Source organism: Musa acuminata, chromosome BXJ3-6 (genome assembly GCF_036884655.1).
Source record: "Musa acuminata AAA Group cultivar baxijiao chromosome BXJ3-6, Cavendish_Baxijiao_AAA, whole genome shotgun sequence".
NCBI lineage: Eukaryota > Viridiplantae > Streptophyta > Magnoliopsida > Zingiberales > Musaceae > Musa > Musa acuminata.
The window spans coordinates 11090270-11117857 of NC_088354.1; the positions used below are offsets into that span (position 1 = coordinate 11090270).

General features: G+C 44.2%; 5 protein-coding genes across 12 annotated transcripts; 1 reads left to right on the forward strand and 4 right to left on the reverse strand.

The window, feature by feature from the left end:
- The first annotated feature begins 973 nt into the window (after positions 1 to 973).
- Positions 974 to 6938, forward strand: LOC103987857 (mitochondrial uncoupling protein 2). Of its 3 annotated transcripts, none has more exons than XR_010497195.1 (9): positions 974 to 1355; positions 2026 to 2244; positions 2337 to 2415; positions 2591 to 2724; positions 2804 to 2902; positions 3002 to 3106; positions 5335 to 5471; positions 6057 to 6131; positions 6321 to 6382. XR_010497195.1 is itself a non-coding variant. In XM_065154371.1 (9 exons), exons 1-9 carry the CDS (start codon positions 1275 to 1277, stop codon positions 6737 to 6739), a joined length of 915 nt encoding a protein of 304 aa, XP_065010443.1. In that variant the 5' UTR covers positions 975 to 1274; the 3' UTR covers positions 6740 to 6938. The 3 variants fall into 3 exon arrangements, 2 of the variants coding, with proteins under 2 accessions (XP_065010444.1, XP_065010443.1); XM_065154371.1 differs by lacking the exon at positions 5335 to 5471 and adding an exon at positions 6704 to 6938 and having other exon boundaries at positions 975 to 1355; positions 6321 to 6407; XM_065154372.1 differs by lacking the exons at positions 5335 to 5471; positions 6057 to 6131; positions 6321 to 6382 and adding an exon at positions 3742 to 5327.
- Positions 6939 to 7769: 831 nt separating this feature from the next.
- Positions 7770 to 10433, reverse strand: LOC135639359 (OVARIAN TUMOR DOMAIN-containing deubiquitinating enzyme 3-like). 2 transcript variants are annotated; one of them, XM_065153086.1, is made up of 8 exons: positions 10274 to 10433; positions 10091 to 10202; positions 9919 to 10006; positions 9451 to 9514; positions 8906 to 9011; positions 8773 to 8827; positions 8251 to 8304; positions 7770 to 8107 (listed from the first exon to the last, which is right to left on the reverse strand). In XM_065153086.1, the coding sequence occupies exons 1-8, from the start codon at positions 10302 to 10304 to the stop codon at positions 7964 to 7966; spliced, it is 654 nt and encodes a 217-aa protein (XP_065009158.1). In that variant the 5' UTR covers positions 10305 to 10433; the 3' UTR covers positions 7770 to 7963. The 2 variants fall into 2 exon arrangements, with proteins under 2 accessions (XP_065009158.1, XP_065009157.1); XM_065153085.1 differs by having other exon boundaries at positions 9919 to 10009.
- A 1037-nt stretch (positions 10434 to 11470) lies between these two features.
- LOC135639358 (protein GRAVITROPIC IN THE LIGHT 1-like) lies at positions 11471 to 14355 on the reverse strand. Of its 2 annotated transcripts, none has more exons than XM_065153084.1 (3): positions 13920 to 14355; positions 12675 to 13788; positions 11471 to 12559 (listed from the first exon to the last, which is right to left on the reverse strand). In XM_065153084.1, exons 2-3 carry the CDS (start codon positions 13270 to 13272, stop codon positions 11769 to 11771), a joined length of 1389 nt encoding a protein of 462 aa, XP_065009156.1. In that variant the 5' UTR covers positions 13273 to 13788; positions 13920 to 14355; the 3' UTR covers positions 11471 to 11768. The 2 variants fall into 2 exon arrangements, with proteins under 2 accessions (XP_065009156.1, XP_065009155.1); XM_065153083.1 differs by having other exon boundaries at positions 12675 to 13310; positions 13374 to 14355.
- Positions 14356 to 15730: 1375 nt separating this feature from the next.
- On the reverse strand, positions 15731 to 19909 carry LOC135583754 (protein OCTOPUS-like). Of its 4 annotated transcripts, XR_010497185.1 has the most exons (3): positions 17716 to 19909; positions 17524 to 17592; positions 15731 to 16309 (listed from the first exon to the last, which is right to left on the reverse strand). XR_010497185.1 is itself a non-coding variant. In XM_065154319.1 (2 exons), the coding sequence occupies exon 1, from the start codon at positions 19685 to 19687 to the stop codon at positions 17741 to 17743; it is 1947 nt and encodes a 648-aa protein (XP_065010391.1). In that variant the 5' UTR covers positions 19688 to 19902; the 3' UTR covers positions 15731 to 16309; positions 17716 to 17740. The 4 variants fall into 4 exon arrangements, 2 of the variants coding, with proteins under 2 accessions (XP_065010391.1, XP_065010390.1); XR_010497184.1 differs by having other exon boundaries at positions 17524 to 19909; XM_065154319.1 differs by lacking the exon at positions 17524 to 17592 and having other exon boundaries at positions 17716 to 19902.
- A 1779-nt stretch (positions 19910 to 21688) lies between these two features.
- Positions 21689 to 25763, reverse strand: LOC135586482 (protein NRT1/ PTR FAMILY 8.1-like). Its single transcript, XM_065154320.1, has 6 exons — positions 25611 to 25763; positions 25395 to 25535; positions 23825 to 23968; positions 23527 to 23744; positions 22903 to 23453; positions 21689 to 22715 (listed from the first exon to the last, which is right to left on the reverse strand). The coding sequence occupies exons 3-6, from the start codon at positions 23931 to 23933 to the stop codon at positions 21878 to 21880; spliced, it is 1716 nt and encodes a 571-aa protein (XP_065010392.1). The 5' UTR covers positions 23934 to 23968; positions 25395 to 25535; positions 25611 to 25763; the 3' UTR covers positions 21689 to 21877.
- Positions 25764 to 27588: the final 1825 nt, after the last annotated feature.

Sequence of the window (27588 nt, forward strand, 5' to 3'; positions counted from 1 at the left end):
CATAATTATTTAAAGTCATAATAAAATTTGGATTGTAGAATATTTGATAAGGATAAAGCAATATATTATGAGAAGAAAATGATGTGGTGTGAAGACAACCCCAAGGAACCTTCCAAATAAAATTTTTGATTTTGGGAGTTATTTTTAGCTCTTAAACTACCTTCCAACTTGATCTGATTTTTTCTTAGGGGTTCATTCCATGACTTAAGTAATTATAGACACTATTTATTGAAATACTTTTAGATGGACTGAATTATTATCGTTGGACTATTTAGAAAGATAAATAACTTATATATTATAAATAAATATAGAAAAAAGATACCAATAGTCATTATATATTACATGAGATCAACCACTCGAGAGTAGTATTGTATGACATCAATTAGTCGGTAAAAATCTTGATAATTTATCATAAGATCTTAGATTCAAATTCTGTCTTCGTTACTTATGCTTCAAAAAAAAAATGTGGAAAAAGAATCATTTGCACAACAGGATATTATGGGCCCTCCCAACAAGTATTAATGAAATTTCTAAAATTAAAAAAAAAAATAGGTTTAAGATTATTTTCTAAAATTAAAAAAATTCTCTTTTAAGGGATAAGAAAGGTTTAAAATTGCATGTGTAATCCTGAATATTCTACTCGTCAAAGAGGATGAGACAATCATATTCTACAATGTTGTTGGAGTATCATTTCATATCATATTGTTATAGAGGTTCTCGACGACTCGTGTAGTATCAAAACATGTCTTCCTATAGCATATTAGTAACAATGACATGAACCAAGTCGAGTTAACTTTGGTTTAATTCCATTCGGTCGGACCGAACTCTCGAAACTAAACCCAATCCAAACGTGTGCACGAGGAGGCGAAACCGCATCGTCGCTTACGGTGTGGCCGCCCGCCGCACGTGCAGCCGACGGTAGCTGCGAAGTCAAAGTCGGAGCACCAAACATACAGCTTTAAGCTAACTTCTCGGCGCTAACGCTGGCGGTTGGGAACTCCATTTTCGTTAGCCAAGCATAAGAAAAATCGATCGGGAAATCAGTTTGCGTCTGTTTGATCCCCGTGAAAGAAGAGCGCGACGAGGTGAGAGGGATCGACCGATCCATTGTCGCCTACGAACCCCATTGCCCCGGAGAGAAGTTGGGATCCTTCTCCGCTCTCTCTTCTTGTATTTACCTTCTCCGAGATCCCTAATCCGCCGTCCTTGGGCTACGTCAACACACTTCCTCCGATTTCCCCGGCAGCAGCAGATCGCGGTTCGCCGCCGCGGCCATGGTGGACCACGGCTCCAGGACCGATATCTCCTTCTACTGGCGGTTCGTGAGCAGCGCCATCGCCGCCTGCTTCGCCGAGGTCGGTCGGTTTACTTGGACTCCGATCGCCGCGTTGGCGGCATCCTGTTACTCGTCTGCTGCTTGTCCATTTCCCATTTCTCGATCTGGGACGTGTTCGATTCAAGATCGTAAAATTTTAGATGTTCGATTTCGTTGCCGTGCCGTCCATTTTGACCATTGGTGATTAGGTGCCCTTGCAAGTCGCAGCAAGTAAACCGACCATTTAGATGCTCGAAAGAAAAAGGAAATTGCTCTCGTTGGCTAGATAAAAGCTTTATGATAAGGCAGCAGTTTGAGCTGGAGATCTGATTTCGTTTATGTGAATAGTGTGGGATAGGATCTGTCTTTTGGTTCATATCTGCAAATAGGACACTCGTCAAACACCTTGAGGGCATATTTAAAATGTCAAGGAGAAGTTGGACAATTTTGGGCGTAAAGGCTTATTAGGAACTCGGCCTTTTAGACTGTCATTTTCCGTAACATGGTATATATTGTCTTCGTAAACAAATTTTTAATTTGCATGTCCTCTCGTCTTCTTTTTGTTTCCTTACCACACGACACACTCGAACAAGCATCAGAATTCATTCGTATAATGTCCACGTTCTTTTTCCTATTAGACACTTTTTTATTTCCTTGCTTTGGAGGTAGATTCTTTCTCATACCGTATAATATGTGCTGATTTGATGCAGTTTTGCACCATTCCTTTGGACACTGCTAAAGTCAGGCTTCAGCTACAGAAAAAAGTGGCTGCCGGGGATGCAGTGGCAATACCTAAATACAGGGGAATGTTGGGCACCATAATAACAATATTTAGGGAGGAAGGTTTGACAGCACTATGGACAGGCCTCGTACCTGGGTTGCATCGTCAATGTCTCTTTGGTGGGTTGCGGATTGGGTTGTATGAGCCTGTAAGTTACAGTGCTTGTTCTAACTCAAAGCTCGGCAGTAGACTATCAAAATTGTCGGTTCAACTAATTTAACAGTTTGCCTATCTTGACAGGTCAAAGCCTTCTTGTTTGGTGATAGTTTTGTCGGAGATATTTCATTGATAAAGAAAATCCTTGCTGGGCTTATAACTGGTGAGTTTCATGGATAGTGTAAATGAAAACGATCGAATATAGTTTATTCAAGAGTTTGACGTTCTATCAATCTGATCTTTCATAATTGGGATCAGTGATTTCATTGTCTAAGATAGACTATGGCCAGTTTTTGCCTTTTTTTGTCATCATAACCTAGTTATTGCAATTCAATTAGGTGCCTTGGCAATTACTGTGGCCAATCCAACTGATCTTGTAAAGGTTCGCCTTCAATCCGAAGGCAAACTTCCACCGGGTGTGCCAAGACGTTATTTAGGAGCATTGGATGCTTATTTCAAAATAATCAGACAGGTCTATATTTCACAACTAACTGATCAAAAGTTTAAAGTGGATCATACTTCAAGTGAATTTGTCCAATTTTACAATTTAGGAAGGAATTGGGTCTTTATGGACTGGTCTTGGTCCCAATATTGCACGTAACGCGATTATAAATGCTGCTGAGCTAGCAAGCTATGATCATATAAAACAGGTTAGACCCTTTCCATCATATCTTATCAGTGGAGGCTTCTAGTTCTTTTATTTTTTTCCTTTTCATTCTTCTGTTATATGAGTCTTCTTTTGGGTGCAGACAATCTTGGAAATTCCTGGATTCACAGATGACATTTTCACTCATGTTTTAGCTGGTTTGGGTGCTGGATTCTTTGCTGTTTGTATTGGTTCTCCTGTTGATGTGGTATGTTTTTCTCAGAGTCAACTGCTATCCTTTTTTTAATCTAATATTTTTTTTGTTAGAAAATAAAACCAATCAAGGCGTAAAGTCATTTTTCTAATTTCAGTGACTGTTTGTAAAGAAATCATTTTTTTACTGTAAGTTGTAACTAATTGTTCTTTGTTATATGATATTATGATGCATTTTAGATATTTCCTCATATTACATATAGGTATGATTGGAAGACTGCTTGATTGCATATATAAGAATGCCTGTAACCTTTGTACGTCCATATCAATATTGTCACATAAAATTGCCAATTTGCAAAAATTGCTCTTGGCATCCATTATATTTTGCACTAACTTCTGTCGAAGATTATTGCAAGCTCATATTTGATAGGAAATTGATTCTTTTTAAAATGAAAGGCGTGAAGGGCTGTGATTCTATGACACCATGCAACGTATGGTGAATGCAGAATATGGAGCCATTTGTTTTATTATATTAATAAGTTTTTCCTCCACATATTAGATATATTCTTAGTTGCTGAGCTTTTGTTTCTCCCAAGTACTTAGGTGCCTATTCTATTATCTGAATTCATATTATTCAGGATTATCATTATTTGATTTTCCAATGTTATCTTATCCTATCATCATTCGCAGGATCAGGACCACTCTCAGGTAGTCGACATATAACCTCCAATTATCGTGCTTCTAAACTAGCAACACCGGTAAATAACATGGGCTTCACGAAGAACAGTTAGTTGTGCTTGAGGCACAATAGGGATACACGGGTCATGTTCATGCCCTAGAGTGAGGCCATTGGCTTTTACAAACAGGTCAGAACATAAGAAATAAAAAAACTTAAGCTACTACCTTGTTCTTCAGAGATTGGGTCAAATTATAGTGGATGGACATGACAGTTAAGAAGTGACATATGCTGATGCACTGTTAGACCACTCTGGGGTCTAATCTGTTTCAATTGCAGCATTTTCCTGCTAGATGGTCCTTGAAGAAGTGGTCTTAAGTCTGACCATGGGTCTCATAGGAAGGGCTCTGCCAGCACAAATAGGATGGAAATTGCTGCTGGTTTAAAACCTTTAATCGGGAGCTGCTTTTGATCTCTTTCCATGGTTAATTTGAAAAGATTGGCTGGAGAAATATTTGCCAATTTGATGATTTGCTGGAGGTCCCACAACTCTGTATCCTTAAGCTACATCAATCACATTCGAATATCAGTGTCATGTCCTCAAAGTTCTTATGGATGACATACACAATCCTCATGTAGCCATGTGAGTACAAGTATGATGTTAGTACCCTTCAAGAGTGTTAGCATAGAGGGTGATGTCAAATTGTATTTCCTGGATGCAAAGAGAAATTCCTCACACTTACCATGGCACTTAAGTTTCTTGCCATTGCTCTCCATAAACCTTGCAATAAGTGTGAGCTATGTTACTGGCCAGTGATGCTGAAGTTGGTAAAGCTGTGGGTGGATATGCTACCAACAGGAAGCTACAAGAATGCTGTACTCACAGATTTCGAGTGATACCATATAGGGTGCAATGAGATTTTGACATCTACTAGACACTTTGATTGTCAGTTTCAGAATTCCATCAGGTTCTTTTACCTCTCAAGTTTAACCAGGCTTTCTACCTTGTTGTCATCGGTCACACTATGAAATTGATAGACTAGCACTTGGGTGCCGGATTCCACTTCTTATTGCAGTGGGAATGGAAGCCCCCCAGAGTCCATCTCTTATGGTAGTGGGTGCACAAGCCCTTTGCCTATTCTCGACCAACTGCGGAATTGTGACAGCTTGCATAGGTTTTGAAATTCTGAGGATGCAGGAGATGTGGTTGATCTAGCTAAGGATGCCAAACTTGATGAAGGTGTCAACCTAGTTCATGCTGCTGAACCTTGACCAACCAAATGATGGAGATGGGGTCATGTAACTTGAGGTTAAAAACCAAATGTCAAGTTTAATAGGGCAGCTTCTTCATGACTCATACTTCCTCGAAACATCAACCAATATAGCAGAATTAGCTGTAAGGACTTGTGTTTAAGGTTGATTTCAAGCATCCAATGACTGCACTAATGAGAGTTCCTAGAAAAGGTCTGAAAGTATAACTTTAAAGGCTTGTAAGCATGTGTATATGTGGAGAACAACTTTGGAGTTATCCTTGTTGCACTTATTTCTCTCACTTGTTCTCTATGATGGTTGGCCTTTAGATATAGCTCCCCTACTGATCCATACAGGTATGGTGGCAGCTGGGCTAGCTGGTCCTCTCTTCTGTTCCTACTTCAAGTAGGAGTTTTGGCCAACCCTTCCTGCTCCAAGTAGGTGTAATGGCTGCCTACTTCTTCGACCAGCCAACATAATACCACTCCTACTTGTAAGTATGAGTATCTTCAATTTCTCTAGGTTTCCTGTTCTCCATTTTACTTTGACTGAGCAAATTGTGTTCAGTTTAATTCAAATTATTATACTTATCAATTCTGATTTATCTCTTATTTCTTAATTCGTTCCAGTCCATAACAGTGTGAGAATCCTTTTACTTGCCACTCCACTTGGGCACTGATATGGTGGTCCCCTCGAGATGATGTCCTAGGTTTCTAGGCACCTTTCTTTTAGAAGTGTTGCTTGTTGTTTTGACTACTGATGCAATGTGTCAATTTTGAGCAATGATCTGACAACAGTGTATATCTGGTGAAGCCCAAACTTAATAGTTTGACAAATCTCACGCTAATTGTCAGCTAAAAGACACAACAGTCCTCTATCTAGGTCTGTGACAATTGTGCTTGATAATGTAAAATATATTTTGACATTTTACAATAGACAGGTACACTATAGGGTTGCTTTAATCTTGTCATTCTATGCCAACAGTGTGAGCAAGATTTGCAATTGGTAACATTCTCAATAGATTGCTGCATCTTACCTTCTAAATTCTCCAGCTGAATATAGACATTGCTTTTTTCAGGTCAAGTCGAGAATGATGGGAGATTCATCCTATAAAAGCACACTTGATTGCTTCATCAAGACACTGAAAAATGAAGTATGTTGAAGTTTTTTAGCTTTATTTTGTATTTCTACTTGCTTAGAAACGTGAAAAATGTTCGGAAAAAAATCACCTGAGATGGCAATATGCATCACTTAATGTTGTTATCTTTGGGATCTGCCCGAATTGGAACTGAATACAATGTGTGGTTGACTTGAACTAAAAAAGGGAGATTTTTGTTTGCAGGGACCTTTAGCTCTTTATAAGGGCTTCATTCCAAATTTTGTTCGGCTTGGATCATGGAATGTGATAATGTTCCTGACACTGGAGCAGGTAAACTCTAATTCATATAATCACAATTTATTAACTTCCTCTTGCAGTTCTTACAAGTGCAACATTAGGGAACCTCTTGCCCTAAGACTATGATATAGCTAATTGGACTTAAGTAGCATAGCAGTAGCTTCTGAACAGCCATGTGAACTTAAAAATTCCAAATAGCCAAACATAGGTAGCCCCTTGTGAGTGCTTGTACCTTCCCTCAAGTATGAGTGGTACTCAGTTCTGTCGATGATAATATTCTGTGATATTTCTTTGATAATTTTACTTACTTTTGTGTCTCTGATGGACAGGTCAAAATGTTTTTTATAAGAGAAGTGCCTCTTTGATATCGTAAATCAAGATATCCAAATTTCCTGTCACGGTTCGTATCTCTCTGGTAGAATGTACGTCTCTCATTTGATTTATGAGTTGAGTTCTCGCCTTCTTTTAATTAATCGAGGTTCTTATGGTTCCAGTATTTGTCTTAGAATCATGTATCCTTGACTCGTTTGATCTTATTGAATCTGACCTTCTTTTAATTATTTTATCTGAACAAACTCTTGCCGTCTTAGTGGTTCTGCAGAAATGGTTTCAACCGTGTTGGATCCTCAGTCATGCTAGTGTTAGATGCAACGATTTCAATCTATGTTCATCTCGCTTGCAACCTACGTCCTTCTCAATTTTGCCATCTGGTTTACCAGTGCAGTATTAGTTCTTCTGTGCTAGTTCTTGCCATGATCTCACGCATAGGATTTGCTCCTCCAGTCGCATGTAATGAATGTCTCGTAGGTCTCGTGCAGAAATCTCTCCCGTGAACTTGAATCCAGGAAACGGGGCAATTTACTTTTAAAAAAACCCCTATTAATTGATTTTTTTAAATGATTGTTCTTCTCTTTATATATACATATATCCGATTCGATCTTCTCCACCTTGGATCGCTGTTTCTCCCCTTATTTCTTTCCTCTCTTTTATTGCAGATGGATGCCTCTGCCAATCTCTTCTACTACAGAGGGTAATTATCCGATAAAAAAAATTAGTATGACCTTTTCTAGATAAATTATTCTATAAAGAAATGCGTATCTAAAGTTGCTTCTTTTGGAATGCTTCAATGTTAACTATTTATATTTTCATATGTGAAACAAAAATCAAACGAAAATGTTGTAAAATAATTATTTAAATAGTTAAATTAACAAATTGGAAATTGCGTACTACTGTAAGTAAAGGTGGGGGCAGATATGGAATAATAAGGAATTAAGGTTCTCCTCGAACGAGACACTGCCACAGGTAAAACCGTTCTTTTCACATTGCTGGCAAATATAAGAATGATTGCAAAACCATTCTTCTCATGTATTTATAATATATACGCTGATAATATCGGATTCATCATGCTCGTTTCACATTACCGACAGGGATTTGTTCAGATTATTTTGGGGCGACCGGCCCACACTACTTACTCCAGTAAATGTCAACACTGAAGCACTTACTCCAGTAAATGTCAACTCGATCAACAACAAAAAGAAATAACTTAATGCATTGCATGTTTCCAGAAAAGAAGAGTAAATTCTGCACTGTCAAACCAATAAATCATAGTGATTCCTACCACTGAATAACAATCTGACGGGAGCCCTCTGCTTTCCGTTTCTCAACTTCTTGCCAAACTCCGATCCGTACTGCGTTATAGGAATAAATCCGTTGCCCCATGTGCCATGGGTATGCTGTTGATAAACAACATTCTTCAGTGGTATGATTTTGCAGAACAGCCACATTATCAGCAAAAAGAGAAAGCTTGCCATTTGTATATCCAACATGCTATGAAAGTTTACCAAATAGTAAATCTAAAACCAATTAATAAACTTACTTCATGTTCAGGTATGTAGACGATGATCGGTTGCTGGCACAATTTTGACAACACCTGAAGTGGATCTCACAGTTAGGTGCAGTTTAAAACATTCAAAGTGCTATGTTTTAACTATATCATTGCACACCAACCAAAAGTCGATCTGATTCTTACATCAATGAAATCTTATAATCTTTACGACGTAGAAAGAAAATAATATTTTAGTCAAAATGACAAATAAACAAGAAGAGATACAAGCAAAAGAAAAAGTACAATTTCATGGGAGCAATGCTGCTTCAAAATGGATATCAATTGGTATAATCTGGACTCGTTTAACAAACACCATTTATCATCAACAGGTTCTCGAACTAGTAGAGTATATTTACATAAATAATGTCAACAAATATTCTGGAACTAAGTGTTTAGATTGACATAACTTCCTATACAACATAGATTAAATATGCTTATATACATATATGGTTGTGTGCCTATGTGCTCATATTCATGTTAAACTAACAATTTAAAGCATGCCAAAAGCTTTACCAACAATTCTGACTCGCCTCCCCAAAAATCAGATCGTTCAATGCGCTGGCAGTATCTGCAATAACAATGTTGAGAATAAACAATGAATTTCTTAACATTGACAATAACAAAATCCATACACACATCAACTCACCGTTTCAAAGACTCGTCCACGGTGATTGCTATTAGTGCTTCCTCATACTGAGGTCGCTCAGTTTCACCGTCACAGATGACTTCTTTGACAGCCATCCGTAAGTCATCTGGATAATTCAAGATGTCAGTATATCTAAGAAGACAAGGAAGACACTATCACATTTTTCTTTGCACAGATCGAGGCTGTACCGATCTATGAAGGGCATCAAGGCAATGCTGAAAACAAACAAAAACAAGGATGAAGAATGACACAAGCAAATGAATCATGAATCAAGATTTATGTAGCAACTATATCACATTCAACTGGCATGGCCGTCATCTCACATGTCAATCGCATCAATTTCTGAAAAAATGAAAGCTATAATATGGGTGACTATCAAATTCTTGAATCCTCATCCACTGCACAATCTTAAGCACCATAGATCCATGAAAAATTGCATATAGACATAGTTATATCCAAGGACAAGATCATATGAGTGTAGTAATTCTCATGATAAAATGGCAAGGTTATGGAACGACAAAAGCAAGGAAATTTCTCCTGGTTACCTGCATCATCCGTCTCTTGCCTTGGGTTAAGTACCAATCCTTTGTTATTTGCCATTCCCTTGACCTACAAGAATAAATGATTAAGATCAATTATAACTTTTATGTGAGTGAAAAGATGGATAGACATGCAAGCATTCAGCTACAACTCAATCAGGGATGAAGCTTGCAACAGCCGAAGTAAAGGTCCATATAAATGAATGGAAGTACCACAGAATTTAGCCAATCCACAGTTCTAGAAATTGTTTCTTGCTTTATGGCCTAAGATGCAGAAAAGTAACATGAATTATCACACTCCTATCACAAAATTTATCATGTTTTCAACAAATTGAGATAACATATAGCAGACATCAAAGATGCATAAATGAATAATTACCATATGAGAAATCCCATGAGACGCTAATGGTTGATAAAAGTAATGTACTTTGCAACAATGATAAAGGAAATAAACAAAAGAAGAAGGAATCGCACCAGTGCACGGAACATGCAGCGGCCGTCACCTTTGACTTTCTGAACAGTGTAATGCTCCACCTTCTTCGTCGCCGGTAAATCCCCCGCCCTCCTTGATTTGAAGACATTTTCACCCATAAAACCGAAAGATAACCAGAAAAAAACAAGGACGCCGGCGGGAACAAAAACGTACAAGGAGGAGCCGATCCTGGCGAAGAACCGAACGCCGGTGGGAGCCAGAGAAGCCGGCGGCTGGACGAGCTCGAAGCAGGCGGTTCCATCTTTTAGCTGCCCCAGTAAGACCTCTGCAGCCCAGCAAGAACAGGTTTTTAAGAAAACCCTAATCACCAGAAGGAGAAAAGAAAGCGTAACGCACCGTTCGAAGGACGATTGCGGCGGTTCGCCATGGAACCCTTAGTGGATGGTGGAACTCACGACGACGATGGCGATCTGCTCGAGCCAATCCACAGTTGCGTCTCTTGTCAAGAAGTCAATGGCCAACAGGCTGCGTTGGGCCGCGAGCGGCCCGGCAAACATATCTGCGCTCTATGTCGGAAACTAGGGATTTTGACATGTGCTTTCTTTTAACAAAAGTATAAATTGTTTGTATATTTCAATAAACGTTGGAAAGCCAAATAAATTGAAACGTATGGAGACGAAGAACGATAGATAAATTATAGAGATTACTATTTACAAATTCTTTTTTCATTATTTTATAATTTTATTTTAATGTTTTTCTTAATATTTTTAAATTATTATTTTATAAATAAATATAAATACTCCATTTTTAATTCTCTCATTTCTCCTCTTTCTCCTTTAATTTTTTTTTTATGACGATGAGCGATACGCCGAGTGATGATGAGAGAATGAAATAAAAAGTTTTGGAGAAGAAAAATAAAAGAAAATAAATGATCCTTGGGTCATAAATAATATAATAATATTTTATTTATTTTTAAAAAATATTAATAAAAAAAAGGAAACTACGGAGACATATTTGCCAAAAAGAAAAAGAAACAAGAACAAGTAAAGAGGGGAAAACATGTATCGTGCTCAGGACCAATTTTAAAGGAAACGAAGAAGGAATCTACCGGTGCCCGGATCATGCAATGGCCGTCGTCTGTAACCTTCTGAACCGTGTAATGCTCCACCAGCCGTCAGACCCCCGGCGAACCTTGAATTCAAGACATCATGCCCACCCATAAGACCGAAGTCAGTCCCAGGGACCTAAAACAAAAGCAGATTCACAATGAGACGCAACAAGGACTTGGGGGAGAAACAGAAACGTACAGGAATGGCTTGACCCTAGCGACGAACCGAGGGCCGGCGGGATCCGGAGGCGGGAGGAGCTCGAAGCGGGCGCTTCCATCTCTCAGTTGCACGAGGATAACCTCTGGAACCCAACGAGATCAGAGCTTTCAGAAGAAGGAAACCAAAATCGATCAGAGAAAAGGGAGATTCACCGTTTGACGGGCGTTTGAGGCCGATCGCCATTGGAACACTGGCTCGGTGAGGGCGGTTAAGGGGACGAGGGGATGATCCATTCTGTTATAAGGCCGCGCCCGATGCCATGATGTCAATGGTCAATCCACGTGGATTTTTGTCATGTATATTAATCTTTTATGGTCAGTCTTCTACAAACATAAATCCTCTGTATACTCTTATAAACATCGACGACTTAATTAAGTTACATCAACGACTCACCAACATTATTATGACCTTTTTACCCCCATAATTCACTGGTTTAAATGGGAAAGACAGAGAGATAGAAGAGAAAAGACGGCTTATTAGATGTAAGATGGAAACGGGCATTGCCACGAAGATGAAGACTACTTTTTGCGGATTGGTCCGCTCTTGTCCGATCACCCATTTCGTCAGTGAGGCTGTGCTCTTGGGGTGAGGTAGACCCTGGCACGGACCACCGATCCGTTGCCGAGCCTGAAGCCCCGCCCGACCGGGAAGCCCACCACCGAGGCGGGCGGCACGCGACCGCCGGTGAACCGGGCCACGCTCTCCATGTAGTTTGGGTGGAACTCCGCCCCCCTGCTCGCCTCGAAGTGGGCCGGTGCCGGGTCCAGCGCGAACGCCAGTAGGTGGAGCAGCCACACCGCCTTGGCCAGCCGGAGGAACTCCCCGTAGAACGCCGTCCGTGGGTGCGCCCCCGCCAGCACCTGCTGCCTCTGCTCCGACCCGCCGCCGAACAGCGACTCCTCCATCTTGTCGTGCACGACGGCCAGGTACTTGCTGGCGGCGAACCGCCCGAAGGGACATCCCGGGAGGATGCCCAGCAACTGCTCCGGCTCCATCCCCCGCATGTCCTGGAACTGGGTGAAGCAGTCGCGCCGGAACTCCGCCGGATTGATCAGTGAGCTCAGCGATCCCTCCAGGTAGAACGTCTCGTTCTCGAATCCTTGGAACAGCTTGCCGTTCACGTACGCCTCCAGGGCGTACTTGGCATGGCAGGCTTCCAGGTTGGGAATGGCCGGAGCGCGATCCTTGGCCGCCCCGCCGCCGCCTCCTTCGATGATGGATCGGAAGACGGCGGCGACGTCCCAGCCGGCGGAGCGCATAAGGGAGAGAAGGTGGGATGTGAAGGTCTTGGACGCCGACTTCACTTGCTCCATGTACGCCTCGAACAGCTCCGGCGTGGGCGTGCCGGGCGCCCCTGCTCAAAATGCCCTTTTATTATACGACGAAATGCGCAAATGAAGCGTTCTCGGAGCACGTCTGTCTTGATTGCATCAGAAACAGATGAAGGTAGGTAGTCTATTACTACTGACCGACGACGGTGATGCGTCCGACCCTCTTGCCGGAATGGAGCCGTCCTTTCCCTCCCAACCCACCGAGCGTGGCGCTCCGCAACTTCTCGTTGAGGCTGTCCACCTCCGCATTCTTCGCGCTCAGTTGTCCTTTCAGATCTTCGATCGTCGCCTCGTACGGAGCTACCGCATCCCTCAACGGCGCCGCCGGTGGGCCGGCGGAAGAGGGGCTGAAGCAGCCCCGCCGGAACCGATCCCTCAGCCTCCCCAGCTTCCGTAGCTCCGCCACCACTACCGCATCCGCCACCCGTAGCTTGTCCGGGTCCCACGGGCTGTGCGCCTCCTGAACGCCCACGTACGCTCGCTTCACCGCGGAGGCCGCGTCGAACACCTCGTAGATGAAGCTCTCCATCTCCCTGATCTTGCCCTTGTGAGAAGCCCCAGGGGTAGCGGACGCGCTGTGACCTTCCTCATCCCAGATCCCAACACCCTTCTCCTCCTTCTCTTCCTCCTCGAAGTCACCGTCTTCGAACGCGTGACCTCCGGGAAGATGATGGCTGAGAGGGGAGGAGGCGGCTCGCTGAAGCAGATGACCGATGGTTATGACCTTGTTCGCCATGTCCCTTCTCCCTCCTCTGACAGGCCTCCTGGTTCTACCTGCTGTAACACCGACAATAATAATAACCACAAAGCTAAGAGACTACGACAAGCACGACGCACCTTTCTACCGCCACATTTCAATTTCCTATCATTTCCAAGAGGAAACATTTCTTCGTCTGGCGTCACAAAGAGAAGATGACAGCTGAGCTATCAACAGGTTACCATCACGGAGGAGAAAGCTCTCTTCCTGGATGAAAAGGATGTGTTGAAGCGTTAGGAAGCAGATCTATCACCAGAGGTCTCGCGAGATCTTGTCCGAAGCACAACTACGGTCCTCTTCGTCGCTTGCATCCCAACTGTTCACCGCTTGGTTTGGGGTTGGCCTCGTACTTATCGAGTCTCGCAAACGTCGACTCCGTAACCCGTACCCGTGAACGTTCGGGGTTGGCCCGCGCGGCCGTTGGTCGTTAATGCGACGCCGTGATCCGTCAGTCTTCTCGCCGATCAGACCTCGCGACCTGCCCATTCTTTTTGGCTGTGCTTTGCAATCATCCGACGGTACGTATCATATACGATGCGATACGATTTGTGCGTGATTACGCTTGGATTAACTGCTACTATAATCTAAAAAAAGAAAAAAAAAAAAAAAAGGACTGCTTTTATAACCTCAGTGGTGGACGGTTTGGATGCGCTGTTGCTGTTGATCTGGTCGAGTTGATCCACCTCGCCGCGTCCGATCGACGCAACTATTGGTCTCGGTTGGCTCTCGATCTGGGTGAAGGTGCTCCACCTGGGCTTCCGATCCGTGGTCACCGGCATGCCGAGGATGGAGAGGGCAGCCACAGTCGTAGGGTTCGGGGTAGCGGAGGCCGCCATCGCCGGATCGAAGGTGATGATCTTCATAAGCGTGGTTCCGGAGGCCATTGTGTGGGAGGAGGATTAGGGTTTTGGGCGAGCGGCGATGCGGGGGATCGCCTGACGCATCTTCTTCTTAAAGATGGTGAGGAGGAGAGCACCGATGACTGCCCGACGCTCGACGAAAGGCGGCCTTCCCGATGGCTCGCCGTTCGCTCGAAGTTTCTGAATCCAACAACCCATTACAAATAATATAAGATGTAAATACCAAAACTAATAACGACGAGAACAGTTTCGCCAACGACGACGCCATCGGTTCGCTTTAGAATTAGGACCGCATGCACATTAGATGGTTGGATCGAGCCAATCGTCCACCCGGAAATGGCCAGACCGGACAAGGGGCGAAAATAAATCCGACCCGTTATCTATCTACTTGTTATCTCTACATTTTAATATATCATACATTATTGCATATTGATATGTTTTTATAGATCATAACTAATCATAAATTGGCCATGTCCATATTGGACATGAGAGATTTGATATGTGGATATATGAACGTCACAACATTAATCACCACACCCAAAAATAGATGAAGTATACATGATCAGATATAGTTGGATCCATGCATATATATATATATATATATATATATATATATATATATATATATATATATATATATATATATATATATATATATGTGTGTGTGTGTGTGTGGCATATTATGGATTACCTTGCACTAGCTTGATCTTCGTCACATTAGCCCAAGTACGAGGACTCAGGAGAAAGAGACAGGGTAATGACAGAAGCTCTGTTAGAAATCCGGGACATCAATTGTCCTCTCCCCATGTCGTTCGATGTCGCGTCGACCAGTTCGATCGCAGCAATGACCACTCCTAGAAGCCCGAGACGACGCCGCATGGTGCCTTCCCACGTATCCCGGGCGACGGACGTCCGAAGGTATGTTTGCCGCCCAAGGGGTTGGTGCTGACAAAGGTCACATATGACCGACCTCCCAGGGGCTACAATAAGAACCCCTCGCCAGCATCTGACGAGGGGCATCGGAAAACACACGATAACCCTACTGACTTAAGCTTTGGAGGGGTCAAAATCAAGATCACCCCATCTCGACCCAAGCCCGTGTGCAGAAATCCGAGGCATAATAAAGGTGGACGGGTTCACGAAAGTAGAGCGTCCACACCAAATCCGAGCACGACCCGATCAAGCAAGACCTTTGTCCCCAAGACGCTCCAAGATATCGCTAGTCGAACCTAGTCGTGCTGACACTTCAGCCACGATGTAAAGGTTCACTAACAATATATATATCGATGCAATTATATCTAGCTAGTGTGGATGAAGATACATCAAATACTGTGCCACGTTTGGCCGATAACTAAAGAAAGCAAAAATCTATCGTATGGATAAGATAACTAAATAATTTGGTGTTCGATGAACAATTAATTGTTCTTTATACACTTGTAATTTTATTTGTATTCGATAAATAATTGATTCATACGGTCTTTGAGTTTATTCTCATGCACCCCATGGGTTGTTTGGTGATTGCAGTGTTCTTATCACCGAGTGAGAACCCCAAAATTTATGCACTTGACATAACAATGTGAACTGCTTAAGACACATAGAGACTGCAAGAACAAGAGAATTATTGACAAGGCCTGGGAATTTATGGGTAAGAACAACACAAATAATCTCCAGGGTAGAGTTAGTGCAGTCACCTTTCTTCTCCAACGAGTGTTTCACGCTGTGTCCTGTTTGCTTGCTTGCAGACTCAGGTATCGTCTCATGCTGTGCAAATGACATGGAGGAAAAGATAGGAAAAGGACTGACACTCAAATTAGGCTGCCATTATAAATCTTTTGATCAGATCAACCCAGAATTAGTAGTTTTCAGCTGGATTTGAGGCGGTATCACCGGCTCCTGGGTAAAATGTGGCAAGGGCTAGAAGCAAAGTGAAATCTGAATCCCCCTGATTCATGATTCATCAAGTTCCCATACTTGAGCTTTTTGTCATTCCCAGTCCCCATATATATGAGCATAATGTAACATGGCCTCAGCATCAAGCTGACTTCGATTTACCGAAAAAAATGTTATTACACTTTCGCAGTGAGGGTCCATGAACCAAGAAGAAAAGAAAATAATCCCAGAGTGATGACCACATTTTCTGCTCTGAACAGGATCACCTGCATAAACAAAATGAAAGCAGACAATCATGGTGTTAGGCATCTGACCAAGTATCAAATCATCTTTTGCCGATGATAGTAACATGTAATCTCTTACTAATAAATAGATAAACAGGAGCTCTAGCCATTTCGGAAGCATTAACAACGGAATAAAATGACCATAAATTTCATTCACAGGTTAAAATCTCAAGCTACTAAACAGGTCATTTGGTTTCGTTCTAAGATTAGCATGACAGGCAGCCTAATGTCACATGCTTTGATCCTTCAGAGTTGGTTCAACTTTTCAAAGTGTCCTGCTGTAGCTCTGATGTCACAACAACCGGTCCTCACTTCGCCGGTCGGCTGCCTCTGAAGTGGTATCGAGCTGTCTTTGCTCCTCAAAACCTCCTTTCAACTGTCTTCATCAATCTTTCGGGTGGACCAGCATAAAGAGCATCCGAAGAGAAAGAGCTAGGCAAATTACATGATTGAGAAAGATGGCTAAACAGACTGAATTGATCTGAAGTGACCAGACTGCTGGGGCCAGCATCATGTTGGAGGAGAACATGTGCAGGGCATATTACAGCAAATGTTCATTTCCTGATAGCCCTAAGCACAATTGGACTGATTATTGATTCCCCTCCACAGCACAAATCAGTAAACTCATTTGGCCACGCAACAAATGTCTCACCTAATCCAATGTCAAAAAGTGTCAGTGCTAACAGACACTTTGGGGATGGAGAATTAATTAGCAAACAATTATCTTTGCTAATACTGTACTTCCATATGGTATATACAAGCACCCCAACATTGCAACTTCAACTCAAGCAAATTAATGAGTTGAGATCAACAACACGAAATGATACATACTGTTAGCAATGGTTTCGTAAGTATTGGTAAAACTACAATCGAGGAATAACACTCTGCCAGAATGAGGAAGCCTGATGCACATTTTAGAGTACAAACGGAAATAAACTGAAAACAAGCAAAATTTTCCATTAATCTGTATATCATTCAAGTTGTCTTGAAAAAACAGATAGCAGACTGGATATACATATGGCAAGCATCATATTTAGATTCGACTAAAATATTGGACCACATAGTCTGCATGGATGAACCCTATGGTGAACTTATTAAGCATGTTAAGAAGATGCAGGAAAAGCGACAACAGGGGGCATACAACAAAACAGCTGCAAGAAAAAGTTAGTAGCATATTGGTAGGTTTGACCAACTACCATTGCTAATAAGTTGATCTCACTGGTTAGTGTAGGTTCCATAATGATCAGATGTTATTCTCCAACAATCTGTAAGTTGATCACAATTTAAAGTGGGTTAGGCGAAGGCAATTATTGTTGAAGCACAAAAAACAGCATTGTTCCAACAATCTCCAGCAGAATAAGACACAGATTTAACAGAAGAATAGGAACCTGATAGAAGGAAGGAAGAATCAGCTCAATGCAATCCAAGCAAGCTCCTTGTGAAGTATTGGGAAGGTATCTGTCTCCCGCTCGCTGAAACTCCAGTCCTCCGGCTATTTCGCATCGGCGTCAAGTAAAACCGCAGCATGCCATTGTCTACATGGTTTGGAGAATACCGAGCACTTCTGTTCCTCTCCAAACCAAATTCATCTCTCCTGTTCTTATGATTGCCATTGGGCTTCGTACTGCTGTTCTTCGTGCCCCCAAACCCGGCACTGCCACTGAAAGAGCTCCTGAAGCTCACACTGCTATTACTCCGGAGAATCTTGCTACTAAAGCTCTTGGATCCTAGCTCCGGCCAGGTCTCCGACAAGGATCGCTCGACCATATTGGTTTCTCCTCTGCCACTGTTTCTTCGCTGAATAAAACCCCATATATTCCATGCTTTGCTCCACCTCCTGGACTTTTTGGCAGCAGCACCTCTGTGAGGATCCCTGAAAGCCGACTCGAAGCTGCCCGAGTAATCGTCCCTCAGAGAATTCGAGCTCCAGTCTTTCACATCCCGGTCAAGTAAGGTGTCATGGTGAAAGTGTAAGAAGTCCATTCCATTTGCAGGGGATACCTTCCCGTTGGAGACCGGCTTAGGCTCACTGGTCTCGACAGGCTGCTCCCTGACGGAGCTGGAGCGGTCGAGGCTTCGCCTCCGCCGACTGGAGGAGTCCAAGTAGTAGTCTCGAGTCTGCGTGGACCCCCCTGGGATCGCGGCGTCCTCCTCGACGGGGATCAGGTAGTCTGACCGTTGGACAGCAGGGGCGGGGGCGTCCTCGACGACGGAGAGCATGGGAGGGAGCCGAGGGAGCACGGATCGGCCTCCAAACAGGTACCCGTCCCAAGACGCCCTCGGCTCGTCCCACGAGAACCTGGGGTCGTCGAAGGACATCCGGCCGGCGTCCAGAGAGAAGCGCGGGTCGGTGTCGCAGGATCTCCGGCCGGAGGCATCCACGGCGACCTCCGACTGCGTGTCGCGAAACCGCCGGGATGTCTTGGCTGGCTTCTCCGCCGGCATTGCGGCGTCGCCGCCTTGCTTCTTCAGCTTCTGTCTTCTCCCCCACTTCTGGAGCTTTTTGCTGAACACGGAGGCCGCGAGCCAGAAGCTGCTGGCGATTTCCTTGAGGTCCTTGGACGGCGGTTTCTTTGCCTGCTGCTGGGAGTCGCGATCTATGTGGTCCTTCATCGGCTTCAGTTCCGCCTTCTTCTCCTCAGCCCCCTCCTGCCTTTCCTCAGTTATCTCCCCCGAGGATCCGACCACCAGGACGACAGGGTCAACAGGCCTGATCTCGTCGCCGCCGTCGTCGACCTCCTCTTCGCGGGTTTCGGGGACGGGAGGGGCGACGGAGGGACCCGAATGGCCTTGGTTCCGGCACACCACATCGTTTGCTACCCCAGCAGACGCCGCGGCGACGGTGGAGGTCGAGGCGCTTTGAGGCCCCCTGTGGCGGTCGTCCTCGTGGAAGAGGGACCACAGCGTGCTGCGGCCGCGGACGTCGCAGGACCTGCGCTGGGGCTCGAAGGCGGCGGCGGGGGGTCGCTGGGCAGAGAACCCGTCGCCGGCCCCGCCCCCGCCGCCGCCGCCGCCGCCGCGGCCAAAGGAGAAGGACTTGGACCGGCGGAGGAATGAGGGGCCCGCGGAAGGGGCGGCACCAGCGGTCACCTTGCAAAACACGGATCGGAGGGCGGAGGTGGACTTGCGGCCGGAAGCAGCAGTGGGGGTCTCGAGGCCAGCGAGGCGCTCGCGGAGGCAAGATGCGCAGAAGCCAGTGACGGTCTCGCCCGGGTGGAGGTCGCAAGTGGAGGAAGGCGCCCGGCGCTGGGCCTGCAGAGGCGGATGGAGTTGCCGCTGCTGTTGGTGATGGTGGCTCTCCATGTCGACCATCATGGAAGCGTCGCGACTGGTCCAGTCCCCCGCAATGAACGAAGCCATCTCTCTCTCTCCCCCGCGCCCCCCACCCCCCCACCCCCGCTTTCCCAGTTCGCTCGCTAGCAGTCTTCTCTCGGTGTCGTCTCGACTCGCGTAGAGCTTAGAGGGGGGGAAGGAAATAGCGAGGAAGGAATCGTCGTTGCTCAACGAGGGGGAGAGAGAGGGAGATGTCAGTAAAGTGGATACAAAAGAGACGAGGAAATGTGAGAAATAGGATTCCACGAGAGAAAAAGCAGCGAAAGCAATCACTCACACCCCCTCGTTTCACTTTATACCTCTCTGCTTTCTTCTTTCACATAGTTGATATATTTGTTTGGTTGTGTACTTGGCGTCCGGTGCTTAGTGGAAAAGCAAAGCTTGTTGTTAGTCGATCGATGCATGGCGTAAATAATGCAGACACCAAAGAAAATATTGTACCAAACGAGCACTTTTGACATGTGGGGGCAAGTGAGATGGAAGAGACAAATGTTGACACAAGCCAACATAAAACTGGAGGCATTGTGTGACGAGACATGGCTTAACTTACCATAAACATGGGAGATTTAAGGTGTGGGGGCGGAGTGGGTGTCAGACGAACCAGATGGGTGATTCCTGGCTCACGGAACTCACATGAGCCAAGTAAGTTCTGCTACTGCTGCTGCTGTTGCTGCTGCTGTGGTGTGAGAGGACCGTTCTGCTCTTGGATGAATGGTGTCGAACGTGAGAGGATCGCAATCATCGGCGATGGCGATTACTGCTGTGCTCTTCTTATCCGTCTATTACGTGCACCGTTTTGCTGTGGAGTACTACTGTTTGCTACAGGGGGAAGGTTTCAGTGGGCAGTACGTAGCGACAGTGATCGAGCAACCCTCCCTAATTCTTTAACCTTTTTTTTTTCTTCTGCTCGGTGAAGATTCGGGTCGTGGATCCAACTAGTTTGCCTCTGAAGCCATTTGACATGTGGTTGGAGAAGAACTTTGCCTTGGTATGGGTTTACTAAAACAATGCACGCAGCTCCTGCGGCAGTTCTTTATCCATTAAGAAGGGAACAAAAAGGGCACTTCGTCTCTCTTTAATTGAGAGGCAGGCAGAAGCTACCGATGTGAGCTTGTCGTTTTCTTCACTCGGTGTTGGTAATGTTAGGTTAATGTTTTTACAAGGCCAAAAGGCTTGATGTTTGGGTGTGTTACTTTGGGAAATAGAAGTTGTAGAATGATACAAGAGTGTTGCACTGCAACAAAAGAAAACAAAAGACTATGGGTGAGAGAGGCTCGGTGACGAGTCATGAGCACCGGGGAATGGATGGCATCTGGTCTTTAGCTGAAGGCATCGAAAGGGTCCTCGGGATTTGTCATGATCATGGGCCGATGAGATCGCTAATCTTGACATTTTGGCAAAGCTAAGCTTTTCAATGGTTAAGGGAAGGGAAAAAGGAAGGCAGTGCAAGCTGGTAGGACGCACCTCAAACACGCACAAGGATAAGCTCATGATTACCACCATGTGAGACTCTCCATCGTGTTGATGCTACCCCGGCGGATAGCTTTCGAACCTAACCCTAAGCCTTGGTCGGGGGAACAAAGCATGGAAGCTCACACGGCAAAGGGGGCGGGTAAACCTTCTTTAAACCTTCTTGGGGATCCGCAATATTCCAGCGAGATCATAGGCCTGGCACTGGTGATTGATGGAGAGGGGGGCCTGCATGGCGCAGGGGGGGGAGCTCCTTGGAGTTCAAGGGTCCCATGGACTGAGAAGATGGAGATAAAGCTTGATTGGACTGCATGGAAATCATCACTGCTGGGGCCCAAAGGCATTTGAATTGGGAAAAGGAGCAATGACAAACCCTGCTTTTTATGCTTTTCTCTGTGGGCATGCCTGATGAGCTGCATCTCTTCCTGCTGGCAAAGCTACCAAAAGGAAAGAGAACCTGTGAAGAATAAAGAATCATCTACCCCCTTCACCACAACACAGCCACCCACTGTCCGTCTACCCCTTGGAAGAAGAAGAGTGAGGAAGGAAAAAGAGGCATGTCTAATATCAATGATATACCAATAAGCTAATGGTCGAGTATAAGCTACATGTAGCATCATCCAGTGACAGACTCTCACTTTTGACGCATTAATTTCATATGGCTATGTGAAGCATGAAGGCAATGTCTATTACGTACATGAAGCAAATAAAACATGATCCATGCGATCGAAACACCGACAACGATGACTACTGGAGTTCATTGTCATCGTCTGTCGTCTTCTTGTAGGTGTACCAGTTGGCGATCAAAAGATACACCATTAAATTGACCGTGCTGAGAATTGCCAAGAGCCAGAAGAAGTAATCGATGTGCCCTCGGTTCAGGTTACCTGGAATCCATCCAAGCCTGCCGTTCCTCGTCGTGATGCCTGTGACTATTGTGACGAGCAGGGAGCTCAAGTAATTGCCGAGTGCCGCGGTGGTGAGTGACAGGGCACTGCACAAGCTCCTCATGGCATCCGGTGCCTGGTCGTAGAAGAACTCCAATTGTCCAATGAAGGTGAAGATCTCAGCTGCTCCCACCAAGAAGTACTGCGGGATCTGCCAGAATATGGAGATCGGCACGTAGTCTTCGGAGTCGTATAAGTTGTGACTCGCCACGATGCGGAGCCTCACGACCTCCATAATTCCGGCAGACAACATGGCCAAGATGGAGATGCCCAGGCCGATGCCCATCCGAGTCAGCTGAGTGAAGCCACGCTCGCGGCCGGTGAACCTGCGTGCCACGGGGACGATCATCCGGTCGTAGATGGGGACCCAAACGATCACGCTGATGGTGTCAAATATGGAGAGTGAGGCTGCTGGAATCTCGAAGTGAGGACCCATACGAGGATCTAAAGTGTTGCCTTGGAGCACAAACATGGTTCCCATCTGGCTGTAGGTCGTAGCGAAGAGGACGCCGCTCGCCAATATCGGAAGCAATCTCACGATGCTCTTGAGCTCTTCGACTTGGGTGACAGTGCACAGCCTCCAGGAGTTCACACAGTTCTCGTCTTCTCGAGTGACAACTGCAGCCTTGTCAAGGAACCTGAATGGAAGTCAGAGATCGGGACATAACGTATCATAATCTGCATCATAATGGTTCATCAAAACTTGCCTTCATCTAAAGACCATACAGCAAGTTTTCATTCATATGAGCCAAATTAAGGAAACTAAGGTAAATAATAGAAATTAAGAAGCAAAAAAGTAAGCTAGATAGAGCGTCATGAGCTTACTTCAATTTGTCAGTGTGTTCAAGCTTACGGCTACCGTGTATGACAGATTCCTTCTCTGCGACCTCGAAAAGAAGAGACTTGTCATCGGGCACCTTGGCTCCAGTCTTTCTCAACGATGCTACGATGACCTGAGCAACGCGTGTGACCGGACTTCCTCCAGGTTTCTGGTGCCTGTACAATGGGGTTCCCAAGAAGAAGCTCACAACTGCTATTGCCATCACCACTGCTGGTATTCCAAACCCCCAGCCCCATCCTACATTGGTTTGTATCCATACTAGCACAGAAGAAGCAACCAAGGCACCAACGTTGATGGAGAAGTAGAACCAATTGAAGAAGGAGCTCTTCCTTTTCTTCTCCGATTCATCTGATTCATCGAATTGGTCAGCACCGAAAGAGGAGACACAAGGCTTTATTCCTCCAGTTCCCAGTGCAATGAGATAAAGCGCTACAAAAACCATTGCTGTTTGTGCCCTTGTGGGATCACAGACGCCATCGTGACATGTAGGTTCCATACCTTTGACAGATGCTGTCATTGTTAGAAATGTCAAACCCTGTAAAAAAGCACACAAGTTGCTTACAAGCTTCTAAATATCAAAACTGGGTAGCTGGTGGTACAAGTCTTACAATGATGTAAACTGTCATGAAACTTGCAATCGTCCAATATCTTCCCAAGTAGGAATCAGCAACAAAGGCCCCAAGCAGTGTCATGATATAGCATGTTCCTGACCAGTTTGTGACATTATTTGATGCTGTTGTATTTCCCTGGTGGAGACGGTCCTTCATATAGTTCACTAAATTTGTGCTCATCCCATAATATGCCAGCCTTTCGCAGCATTTATTCGCTGTGATGATATGCAAAATTCCGACAGTCAGATTAATGGCAACACAAAGCGCAAACTTTCACCATTTTGCATGAGGATACCAAGAATATAAGGACAAGCCCTCCAATTGCCAGTATCCTTCCTCACAGCTGGATTTCCATGGATATCTGTTGTTCCATCTTTTGTGTACCTATCATCAGTTCCATCCATGGTTCTTCCTGAGTGATACTCAAAATGATTCTCTCCTGAGATGATCCACACTTTAACATCAATGAGACAATTGCTTATCTTATGACACAATACTTGTACATTGAATTAACTAAGCAGTATATGACCAAATATCAATAAAACATTAGAGAAGAATGAATCAATTTACTACACGCAGTTATGATTTCAATAATTTTATCAAAATGTTATCATTTTAATATACTGGCAATCTGTAGCTTGCAACATTTGGCAATTTAAATCCCTAAACATCTTATCATTCATAAAACCCCAAAAACAGTGCAAGTGACTAGTAAGAGAGTATTGCAAATAGTATTTTTGTCAGTCGTGCTTAATTGCTACAACCATAGCTGCAATTTGTCATCCACCAAAAACCATAGATGCAACTGGTCTATGTAAATTCAAACGAAGTATCTCCTGCAGAGTACAGCAATCACACTGCATATCAATTGGGAGTACTTTTGTTTGTCGTGAGACAAACTTATAGTACATATTATTTGTTATATAGTTGTCATAAAAAAAAAAAGAAAAAAAATCCCATCCATATCCACAAGAATGATGGGTTGCACGAACAAGAGTAACCCATAAAACAATATCAGTAAAGCATCAGTTTGCTGTCTCATACATTTGTCATCCACATCCTTTCTGACTTCACATGCAAATCACAATTAGCGACCGCATATATGATGAGAATTGCAACGAGCAAATCCCTTAATCTCAAGTTTACATTTTCCTGTTTACCAAATTACTTGCAAGATTAAAGAAAACTAACATGCTAAGGAGAACAATCTGCAGTCTCATTTACCGATCATGAACACATTAACTAAGGAACTGACTATAAAAATCCCAGATCCTAGATCTTCACAAAAAAATCTTACAATTTATCTTAGATCTAATGAGATGAACAAGTGGAAACGAAATCATGAGATAACACAGATGAGAATTCACCAAAAGATGGCAACGTTTCTTCGGATGTCTTATCTAATCTCAACCTCACATATGGTAGAGGTTCATATCAAGGAACGATGGTGCGCACTGTGGTTTGCCGGCATCTTGAAATCATTACAAACATAAATATCCGCAAGACTTCTGAAGGAAACCGTCTCCTCCCACTGATGAAAGGAACTGAGCACTTATAGAGCAAAAGTAGCACATGCCCAGTGGACCAGCAAAAAAGATTATCCTCAATAGAACGGTTTAGGCCAAAATGGAGCAAATTTTAGAGATTTCACAGCACGATGCAGTGAATTGAATTATCCGTGGACTACGGGATAAGGCATTTCACAGTTCAAATTCGAATGCCAGTAACAGAATGCGTTTAGGATTCCAACTCCATCATATTGCAGTTTATTCAGCGCAATCCCCAAATAAATAGGACCAAATCAACATGAAAGATGTTCCAACTTTTAGAAAGAGAACAAAAACGAGATTCGGTCGATGATTTACCAGATCAGGTCTCGTGACCCGGACAATGACGGAGAAGGGATCTTCTCTCGCGCTATCACTTGGTGTTTACAGGTTCTACAAGAGAGAAGAGACGATCAGGGGAGGTCCAGAAGTTGCGCCGATACTAATTTCCGGGAACATCTGCATTGAACCGGTGAAAGGTAAGAACAACAACTCACATCCATATCAAACGAGAGAAAGGATTCATTCCGATACCAGCTGCAAGATTCTTTGAACCCGACCTCGTTCCTGCACTGTAGATGAAGGGGAAGAAGAAAGATTCAGGGGGAGGGGGTGATGGAAAAGCTTAGGAATTGGTTTCTCTGCTCCCGCTAACCAACCCAAAACTGCGACCATCTCAAGCCCTAAGAAATCTCCGCCTGTGTGGGATGGGGGGAACACTTGGCCGCTCGCGGGTGTCAGAATTCGAAACGGTGTGCAGTCAGCGGTACGCGTTCTCCCCTGGGGTGAAGTCAATCGGGACCCACGAATCGGTCAGACATCTCAAGCCACCTCAGCTGAGCTAATTGATACATATCAGCGGCAACCATCACTCTTATTAACTATATTGTTTTATAGAAAAAAATTGTTTTGCGATTTAATTATTTTAATTTTAATTACTTCAAACTTATATTAGTTTACGTTCAAAATGGATAGAAAATATATTAATAACCAATAATCCGATAAATAAGTAAAATAACCATGGAAGAAAAAGATTTAAGTCAGCATCTACCTTTGCTTACGTGGACAAATGCAAGTCATTTAGAACTATATCCTCCCAACGCCCACATGGACAAAACACCAAGAAGAGAATATTAGAGTGGTTACAAGTTGTCCCCTCCAAGACAAAGTATAAACGCAAATCCTCGACGCTACGTCGAGAGACTTTTTTTCTGAAAAAAAACTCATACCCACTAAGAAACTTTGGTCACTAACTTGAGCGTTGGATAGGCCATATCAAAAAATTTCCCCTAACATTAGTCTTGGTGCAAGTACCACATCAGTCACCACTTTAGACATTCCTATAACCTCGGGTTTGGAACATGTCGAGTTCACTCAAACGTCGATGACGATTTCCCCTAATATTTTGGTACTAAAAGGAGGGTCTAATGTCGCAGGAATGTTCGTCTGTCAACCCTCTTAATAAATGCTCTAGCGATGAGACCTTGCCTTCAACCCATAGCACTTTTACTCAGGAGGGCCGTTGTCATCTTTTCTACACATGGATATATCCACTTCGATGCAAACATCGGTGCAGGCATCTGTTCAATGACCCAAGTCTCTCGCCATTGTGAATGACTTCGAGCTACCTACTTATCCCCATCGAAGTGTTCATGAACCTCACTTAACAAGTGTAGACGCTAACGGGCATGATGCAAGCTATCACCTCGATCTTGCCTCCACTAGCCTAACAAGCAACACCATCTCAGTCGTAATCAATACCTCAGCCGCTACTAGCACTAGTGCTTGTTGGAATCTCTCCCGCCCAACATAGTGCTAGCATCTCAGAATTACTCAAGGCCCATGGAACTCCTAGCCGAGGGAGTGCCTCGCTCCCCAACCGTGAAATTCAGTGTATCGCCACACCACAACTCTGCTGAGCTTAAATCCAAGATATAGTTAATGAATTCGACGAATGACTCTTTGAGGATCTAGCTATGATAAATTGACCAACACTTATAAGAGATGCAGCGAGAGTTCCAGCAATCCAGAGGGGAAAGTTCAATCAATCCCACCTCCAATCGATCACTGTTCACTCAGAACATCTAAGAGCCAATCCCGATGGACTTTCACCTCCCATCACTAGAGGCCTTTGACGATAATATCGATCCGATAAAGCATATTGCTGCCTTTCATATCTAGATATCATTGTACGACACCTCGGACGCCCTAATGTGTCATGCCTTCCTGACAACATTAAGAGGCACAACACGAGAATGGTACACCTTCTTGAAGTCGCTCTCGGTTATCTATTTTGCTCAACTCACAAAGGAGTTTGAGCTCTACTTTCTCGGGAATATGTGCCTAAGGCCATCGGCGGTAATGCTTCTTAGATTCAAGTAAGGGGAGGAAAAAAAACTCTCTAACTTCATCGCTTGATTCACTAATGAGATCCGAGGCATGTAAGAAGCTTATCCGTCACTTGTAATACAAGCCTTCATGATGGGGCTCAAGTCCTCTTGCTTTTTTTGAT

Bases quoted from the DNA above. Each gene is read 5' to 3' on its own strand.
- LOC103987857 (XM_065154371.1), top strand. From the start codon at position 1,275: ATGGTGGACCACGGCTCCAGGACCGATATCTCCTTCTACTGGCGGTTC. The intron at 2,903-3,001 runs GTTAGACCCTTT...TTTTGGGTGCAG, and splicing joins GCTATGATCATATAAAACAG to ACAATCTTGGAAATTCCTGG. The intron at 6,132-6,320 runs GTATGTTGAAGT...TTTTGTTTGCAG, and splicing joins TCAAGACACTGAAAAATGAA to GGACCTTTAGCTCTTTATAA.
- LOC135639359 (XM_065153085.1), bottom strand. From the start codon at position 10,304: ATGGCGAACCGCCGCAATCGTCCTTCGAACG. The intron at 9,515-9,918 runs GTGCGATTCCTT...TTATTCTTGTAG, and splicing joins GCTGCATGTTCCGTGCACTG to GTCAAGGGAATGGCAAATAA. The intron at 8,828-8,905 runs GTGAGTTGATGT...TTGTTATTGCAG, and splicing joins GTGGACGAGTCTTTGAAACG to ATACTGCCAGCGCATTGAAC.
- LOC135639358 (XM_065153084.1), bottom strand. From the start codon at position 13,272: ATGGCGAACAAGGTCATAACCATCGGTCATCTGCTTCAGCGAGCCGCC. The intron at 12,560-12,674 runs GTCAGTAGTAAT...CATTTTGAGCAG, and splicing joins CGGACGCATCACCGTCGTCG to GGGCGCCCGGCACGCCCACG.
- LOC135583754 (XM_065154319.1), bottom strand. From the start codon at position 19,687: ATGGCTTCGTTCATTGCGGGGGACTGGACCAGTCGCGACGCTTCCATG.
- LOC135586482 (XM_065154320.1), bottom strand. From the start codon at position 23,933: ATGGATGGAACTGATGATAGGTACACAAAAGATGGAACAACAGATATC. The intron at 23,454-23,526 runs GTAAGACTTGTA...GCTTTTTTACAG, and splicing joins TCATGACAGTTTACATCATT to GGTTTGACATTTCTAACAAT. The intron at 22,716-22,902 runs GTAAGCTCATGA...ACTTCCATTCAG, and splicing joins GAACACACTGACAAATTGAA to GTTCCTTGACAAGGCTGCAG.